This window comes from Scatophagus argus, chromosome 11, assembly GCF_020382885.2.
Source record: "Scatophagus argus isolate fScaArg1 chromosome 11, fScaArg1.pri, whole genome shotgun sequence".
In the NCBI taxonomy this organism is placed as follows: Eukaryota; Metazoa; Chordata; class Actinopteri; family Scatophagidae; genus Scatophagus; species Scatophagus argus.
Genome location: NC_058503.1, coordinates 8,644,474 through 8,651,921, shown reverse-complemented (window position 1 = coordinate 8,651,921; position 7,448 = coordinate 8,644,474). Strand labels below are relative to the sequence as shown.

General features: G+C 40.8%; 2 protein-coding genes across 3 annotated transcripts; one reads left to right on the top strand and one right to left on the bottom strand.

Annotated features, from left to right (window-relative positions):
- The first annotated feature begins 747 nt into the window (after nucleotides 1–747).
- On the top strand, nucleotides 748–5,274 carry si:dkey-4e7.3 (uncharacterized protein LOC402865 homolog). 2 transcript variants are annotated; one of them, XM_046403179.1, is made up of 7 exons: nucleotides 748–858; nucleotides 1,745–1,833; nucleotides 2,027–2,214; nucleotides 3,990–4,169; nucleotides 4,253–4,364; nucleotides 4,601–4,737; nucleotides 4,849–5,274. In XM_046403179.1, the coding sequence occupies exons 1-7, from the start codon at nucleotides 800–802 to the stop codon at nucleotides 5,194–5,196; spliced, it is 1,113 nt and encodes a 370-aa protein (XP_046259135.1). In that variant the 5' UTR covers nucleotides 748–799; the 3' UTR covers nucleotides 5,197–5,274. The 2 variants fall into 2 exon arrangements, with proteins under 2 accessions (XP_046259135.1, XP_046259136.1); XM_046403180.1 differs by lacking the exon at nucleotides 748–858 and having other exon boundaries at nucleotides 2,014–2,214.
- Nucleotides 5,275–5,276: 2 nt separating this feature from the next.
- LOC124066625 (cytochrome c oxidase assembly factor 5) lies at nucleotides 5,277–7,347 on the bottom strand. The gene is made up of 3 exons (XM_046403183.1): nucleotides 7,114–7,347; nucleotides 5,897–5,980; nucleotides 5,277–5,665 (listed from the first exon to the last, which is right to left on the bottom strand). The coding sequence occupies exons 1-3, from the start codon at nucleotides 7,213–7,215 to the stop codon at nucleotides 5,624–5,626; spliced, it is 228 nt and encodes a 75-aa protein (XP_046259139.1). The 5' UTR covers nucleotides 7,216–7,347; the 3' UTR covers nucleotides 5,277–5,623.
- Between the last annotated feature and the right edge of the window lie 101 nt (nucleotides 7,348–7,448).

Genomic DNA, 7,448 nt, shown 5'->3' with positions numbered 1-7,448 from the left:
GATGTTCAAAGAGGGTTCAAAGCTATCTCAGAGTCAGATTAGGTCAATAAAATCTAGTTTGTTCACACGCACTCATGCCCTGCAAAAGGATCTAATAAATCCTTTTCATAGCAGACATTTTGACAAATCATTCCATGAAAAGCACAGGTGTTAGGATAAGATAAGATTTATGCTGACTTTCCTCTATTCAAGTGTCCCAGTCAGCTAGGTGGTTGTGACAGCATGCACAGTCCCAGGAAACCCTAAACTGAAGGAGTTAAATGGAATTAAATGGAAGACGTTACACCTTTTACTGTTTACACATGTGGCTCTTATACTGTGACAAGTCAAAAACTCTCCTGTCAAATCAGCTTTTAGTTTGAGGCCACAGGGCCTTTAAGACCCTGTGTCATCCTTTGTTAGATAGATAGATAGATAGATAGATAGATAGATAGATAGATACTTAAAGCTAACAAAACAAAAATGATAAACAAAACTGTGTTTCCCTTTAAAGTTATTTCCGGAAATACCGTCATCGCCATAGATTGTTTAATGTTAAGATAACCACCTCACCACTCAAAGTCAGTTTCTCAAGACTCCTCTCTGGTTTTGAAATGACATGTTTAATGTCACTGGTTACATTACATATACACACATACATATTTAATGAGGCATACATGTTGAATGTTGCATACACAACATCATACAGTCTGCTGCAGTTGCCGCTCTGCGCTGGCCTGACTCTAGCTGCGGTGTGTGGTCCGCAGAAATGACAGCAGAGTGAGAACTCACAGCGTCCTTTTCTCAGGTTTTATGTGTCATGTCGGTGACTATCCGTTATGTTTCCGCTTGTTATAATTTCAGAAGCTCTGTGAGGAGGTGAGGCTGGGCTGTACTTTCACATTGCAAGACAAACTGAAGAGCTTTTTGAGAAGTCTCGTGCAGATACAGAGTTTTGCTAACGATAGATGTTCATATTAGCCTGCTTGTGTTGACCACTAAAACAGGCCAAAGAGCGCGCGAAAGGCCTGCGCGTCTTATCTGCATTCAAACACAGCCATACCGTGAAAAGTGCTCAGTGTTGCCTTTCACTTTTGGATTTTTCGGGATATTTTGTTGCCATGTGATACCGAAGCATCACATTTAGTGGCAAAAACAATAGACGTATAGACACCACTTCATTTGACTATTTCTACTTGTATTTCACCGTATTTCAAAGAGAAATGTGATTTTCAGTCTACATTTGTCTGGCAGCAGTACTCAGCAGATTGAGATTTAAGATGGAGCATTTCATGCTATTTTACAGATTAACTGCAAGACTACAATGCTACTTACACATTAAAGCATATGCAATACTACTACAATATGAATCTGAAAGACTGCATATAAAGTATTTTCATCACTTAAAGTAGATTTTGCAGCTCACATTGTTGTATTTCTGCCTATAACTGGTTATGGAGTATTTTTGGTGGAGTTGAAGTAGAGGATCTGAGTATATTCACCTTTTGATAAACAATTTAAATATGTTTATTTGTAAATATATTTTAATGTGTATTGCAAAGCGAACTGTGTGAGAGAACAGAGAAACTGTGCTTCAGCATGTCGTATGTGTATTCAGTTAGGTGATAATAGATTTATTCCTTACATCGGAAGAAGATAATAATTAACAAGAAGCAGATGTATCATCAACCTTGATTTACCATACAGCTCCTCCCATTCAGTCCATTGTACATTCAGCTTCTGATTTCCCTCTTGTTATTGAAAGGTTATTAGTGGCTGACCATCGTTTGTTCCAGTCTGTGAGAAGACGAGCACCTGCCAGCAAACATTACAGTTTATCTTTTTATGCAACAGGTATGTGTTGTCAGATGAAATGTGTGCTTCTGTTTTTATTCAAGTTCAACACGGCTTTCTATAATCGTGATGTAGGGCAAATGTTACCTTCAGTTTACTCATTAATTAGTGGAGTAAAACAGTCACCGGAGTGTTAGGCGAACAGTTAGACAGTAGTGTCTTGTTCTCATTGGACTGAAGTCTTTCTTCTTAGGGTCCATGATGAGGAAGAAGCTGCTGGTGGATGTCGATTGTGGGGTGGATGACGCTCAGGCCATCATGATGGCGTTGGCTGCCCCTAACGTGGAACTCCTGGGCATCACCTGCGTGCACGGAAACACCCAAGTGGACAACGTGTGCAAGAACACACTACGAGTTCTGCAAACCTGCGGTAGACTGGAGGTGGGTGCAGCTCTGTTAGTTCCTGTACAGTGTAGTGATTTCATGATCCTGACATGACTTATTGGTGAATGTTGTGTCTCTTTGGACCAGCATCAGTGTGTTTGCTCATGAACGTTACCAGACATTATTTGGATGTTACTAGCATCATGTGACGAGTCACTGCGCTCTTTATAAGCTGCCCAACAATGAGCTCTTGTTCCTCAAGCCACATGACTGGAGGCTCAGACTGGACAAACTGCAACCAGAAAGAGCTCAGCTAGCTTTAGGAGAAAAGTTCAAGTTTCACAAGATTTTCTTTCTGCTATCTACTACTGTGCTTATTTGAGGCTTAGAAGTTTCCCAAAAAGTACAACATGCGGATGGCAGATGGGTGCATTTGTGGTCAATGAATTTGTAGGAAAACTTAGTACAGCATACAGAGTTTTATAAATCTGTATGGAAAATGAGCTTTATTAACTGATTGTAAACACTCACTGGCAAAATGTTGAGTTATTTGGAATTTTTCTGCACAGTTCACTGATTAGTTTCAAAACATCACCTGTAAAATTATACTTATCATGTCAGTGTTTGTGTTAGTGTAAATTTTCTGTAACCAGTAGAATTTACCATAACGCATTCACGTGTCTGTATTTCAACTTGTAGTCGGGGTGCTAGGGCTGTTCTATTTAGGACAGTTATGTTGCCATATTGCCCAACCATATCTTGTAGTTTGTAACTGATTAGTTTCAAAACATCACCAAAGCTGTTGAATCACTGCAGAAGGCTTTTAATGAGATCCAATATAAATTTCTACAGCTAAAATTAGTACTCAGTGCTGGAAAGACTAAGCAAATGTTGTTCTCAAAGCCAAGAAAGGGACTGATAAACATCCCCACAGTGTTCACCCTTGACGGAAATGAAATTGAGGTGGTACATCTGTATAAATATCTCGGTATTCTGCTTGATGACACCCTCACATTCAAAGCCCACATTGAAAACCTTGTCAAGAAACTTAAACTGAAACTGGGTTTTTTATTTAGAAATAAATTTTGTTTTTCTTTTAATGTCAAAAAGCGCCTTGTCTCAGCAACTCTTGTACCCATTTTAGACTATGAAGACCTGCTGTATATGAATGCTTCAGCTCAATGTTTGAATAAGATAGACTCTGTTTATCATGCTGCCCTGAGGTTCATCACTAACTGTAGGGCTCTGACCCATCACTGTGAACTATACTCCAGAGTACAATGGCCCTCACTCGCTACCAGGAAATTGACTCACTGGTACACCTTCATATACAAGGCAATACTTGGACTACTGCCTACATCTACAGCCTCATCACACTGAGGAACGTTGACTCTTATGGTCTGCGCTCCAACGACCAACTGCTGCTCTCTGTCCCACCTGTTCGCACAGAGCAGGGAAAAAGGGCCTTTGTTTTCTCTGCTGCCACCTCATGGAACAAACTTCAAAAGGACATGAAGCTAATAGAACTGATTCCTTTGAGCGATTTTAATTCCAGGATGAGAACACTTGAGACTGACTCCCTGATTTGCACCTGTTTTAATTGATTTGTTATTTTAATCAAATTGAAATTTTAAACTTTGTAACTTGTGCTGCCACTTGGCCAGCACACTTGGAAAAGAGATTTTTAATCTCAATGGGTCAATTCTCCTGGTAAAATAAAAGTTAAATAAAAAAAACAAAAAAAACCCATTATAACTCGTAATGCTAATGTTGCATGAAACTGTGTAATGTTAATGTGTTTCATCTAGTGAGCTCTTCTTTTTGTGTGCCAGGTTCCAGTGTTTAAAGGGGCTGATAAGCCCATCCTTGGGAACTGCATTAATGCAGGAAAATTCCATGGGGAGGACGGGCTGGGAGATGCACCTGACCCCAATGCTCCTAGTCTGGACCTGATTCAGAAGGAACATGCTGTGTTAGCTTTGATAAGGATTGTCAATGAGAACCCTGGGGAGGTGAGAGGAGTCCCACGGCTGTGTGTGTGTGTGTGTCCGTGTGTTGCTTTCAGGTCTTTCAAGTCCTGGGTTTCATTTCCTAGGTATCTCTGGTTGCCACGGCACCACTTACCAACCTGGCTTTGGCTGTGAGGATAGATCCATCTCTACCGAGCAAACTCAGAGGACTCTACATCATGGGAGGCAACACTGAATGTCAGTAAATTCACAAACTTCTAGAGATCTTAAGATAAACAGACAAAAAGATGAGTTGAAAATGAAAACAGTCATTAGCTAATTGTGATGATGTAATCAGATTACATCAGAATTCAAATACTATCTAAATACTACTAATTCTAATACTATCTATCAAATGTTATCATTCTTTTGTCATGCTGTAATGGTGGGATTCAATGTGTAATCACATTGTTTTCTGTGGTTTGCTCCTGCAGCTCGAGGAAACACCACAGTGTGCGGTGAGTTCAATTTTACTGCTGACCCAGAGGCTGCATACATAGTGCTGAATCACTACCAGTGTCCCACCTACTTAGCCTGCTGGGAGTTTACCTGCTACAGCAAGCTGCCCTGGGTAAGTTTAACAAATAGATTGCAATTATATTAAAGACTGATTATAGCACTTTCTAATAAGCTAATGCATCTATGAACTCATCAGAACATCGTCACTGCCGTGTGTTGACAGGAGTTTTGTGACGCCTGGTTGGCACAGGACAGCGATAAAGCTCGCTTCATGGCACAGATCTTCCGCTACAGCATGGAGATATCACAAACCGACCACTTCCAGAAAGAGTTCATCACCGGGACAGGTTTCATTTCCTGTGACTCGTACGCCATGGCAGCCGCCATAGACGACTCATTCATCACAGAAAGTGACCATTATCCAGTAAACGTAGAGCTAACGGGCACACACACGAGAGGCATGATGATAGTGGATACTGTGGGCTTCATGAAGAAGGCTCACAAGGCTTTTATCATGAAGAAGGTGGATCTGGAGAAATTCAAGCAGATGATGATGGCTGCTTTGAAATAACACCTTTGAAAATAATAAGTGGGGTTGGGAGGTCACTGTTTCCGTCCAAATATTTCATAAAAACAACTTAAGAAACTATCTTTCCATTTTTCATTATTTATTTTATTACAAGTGTATTTTCATAACACAACAAACACACACCCATTCATCCAGAAAAAGCTCCAGCCTGTGACAGCTCCGTTTTGTTTTTTCTCTTCAGTGTTACATTTTGCAGATTAGTCCTTTGATTGTGTGTCAGTCTGCACTGTACTGTATTAATTGGTAGCCCGTCGCCACCCACTTTCTTGACACATCTTTCGTCTTCTGGGGAGGTACAGCTGCACATACACTGACCTGTGAGCATCACCCTGTGATTTAAATCATGGCAAGTATTTGCAGCTGCTCATCCAGTATTCACTCAGTCATATGGCAGTGCTCAGATGGTTCCTCAGTATCCTTTCCTTCCTCTGAATCTTGACCTTGTGTCCAGCTGTCGTAAGAGAACAGACATTGGTTAGTCTGCAGCACAAAAAAGACAGGATAGGATTTAATTTAAAAATTATCAGTCACTTGTTTTCCAAAAAAAATCCAAGGTTCTGGTCACTCGCAGGAACATCAAAGCGGAAAGAGGAAAATAAAACATCCCCCCGTTCTCTTTACATGTCCACTTCCCAGTTGCACCAATCCTTCCACAAGTGCAGTGTCATCGCTGTTGACTTACCATTGACCTCTTGCACTCAAAGAATGAAGTCTGCAGGGCTTTGCAGTGGCCTTCCTTCAAACACTCACTGGGCAGCTTCCCCTCCTGACAAATGAAGCAGCCAATTAGAATACATCAAGTCCTTTCCATGAGCAAAATATGCATTCCCTACCAAGAGCCTCAAGCAGTGGATTTGCAGTCCTGTCTGAAAGTCACAGGACTCTCAACTCTGCAGAAGGCACACACCTTTTCTTCATGGGGGCGGGCATATGGATGGATTGTGGCCTTTAATTCCTACTGGTATGTGGCCTTAACTTCCAAAGACCATACAATTTACACATCAGCTCAAAGTGGGGGAGCTAATAAATAAGAGCATGTAGTGCTGAAACCTGTAGTCAAGTGACAGTAAATTAATCTATTATGATCTTGTTTAGGGATTGAATGTTTTGGCAGTTAGCATGCGGTAAATAAATGAACAGTGTTAAAACACCAAAAGGTGTGCATTTAATGGTAAAAGTAAGGAGCTACATTAAAATGAACAGTAGAAACAGTGAGAGAGATGAATAATGTTCATGGTTCGTCAACTGAAGGGCAACATCATTGATCATTCAGTGTGTGTCACTGACGGCTTCTCCTCCTCCTAAGGATATTATTGTTTGGTGACAGAGCACTGAAATAGAAATTACGCTGTTGTGGTGATTAACCTACAGCAAATCATTTAGATTAGCTTGTAAACAAGGCAGCTATCAGAAGTGAAGTGACCATACGTTAGCTGTAATTTATTATATCGTCGATATAATATTCCGTCATTTGGTCTGTCACGACTCACTGCTGAATTGACAGTTTTTAAGATGGAGTTTGGCGTCACGTAGAGGGAGAAAATGGTTACTTGGGTTACCTGACGTTAGGCTTGTAAGTCAGAGCACTGAGGTCCATTAATCTATCTATTCTACTCTATACACCTTAAAAACTGTCGATTTTAGTTAGTAAATATAGTAAATATGTTTCACTTTTTGGTTCCCATTGCGCGGTCCTCGGTGACAGTTGCGACAGTTACGCTAGTTGGAAAGGTTGTGGTTAGGGCATAAGCTCAGTTTAGGTTAGTGGAAATACTGTAACGTGAATAATGTTTAGTAATGTACCCTGACTCTAAGCTTTAGTAGAGCACTGTTATGCAAACGCAGCGCCTAGTTACAGACCTGAGGTTCAGGTGTTAACACCAGAGGACGTTTCCTTACCTTTACCACGCAGTCGTGCTGAAGGAGACACGCCTTGAAGTCCTCTCTGATACCGGCACAGGCTCTGTTATCTTCCTCTTTATCCTCGTAATATTTCGGCATTGTTTAAAATCCACTTAAACACCAACTGATGAAATCAAAGAGGCAAAACTCAGCTAGCTAATAGCGGTGACTTCAATGCTGTCAGAAAAGCTTTCAGCCATGTTTATCAAATGGCATGATGGGAAAACGGAAGTATCTGACGTACAGAAGTGCATGCTGGGAGGGCTCGTAGTTTTTCACGCATGTTTAGTGTTTAGTAAAGTTTGAAAGTAATTGTAGTAGTAAAGCAGTAT

Coding starts and splice junctions, on each gene's coding strand:
- si:dkey-4e7.3 (XM_046403179.1), top strand. CDS start 800: ATGTCGGTGACTATCCGTTATGTTTCCGCTTGTTATAATTTCAGAAGC. Junction 4,365..4,600: donor CATGGGAGGCAACACTGAAT/GTCAGTAAATTC, acceptor TTGCTCCTGCAG/CTCGAGGAAACACCACAGTG. Junction 4,738..4,848: donor GCTACAGCAAGCTGCCCTGG/GTAAGTTTAACA, acceptor GTGTGTTGACAG/GAGTTTTGTGACGCCTGGTT.
- LOC124066625 (XM_046403183.1), bottom strand. CDS start 7,215: ATGCCGAAATATTACGAGGATAAAGAGGAAGATAACAGAGCCTGTGCC. Junction 5,981..7,113: donor AGCACGACTGCGTGGTAAAG/GTAAGGAAACGT, acceptor TTCATTTGTCAG/GAGGGGAAGCTGCCCAGTGA. Junction 5,666..5,896: donor TTGAGTGCAAGAGGTCAATG/GTAAGTCAACAG, acceptor CTCTTACGACAG/CTGGACACAAGGTCAAGATT.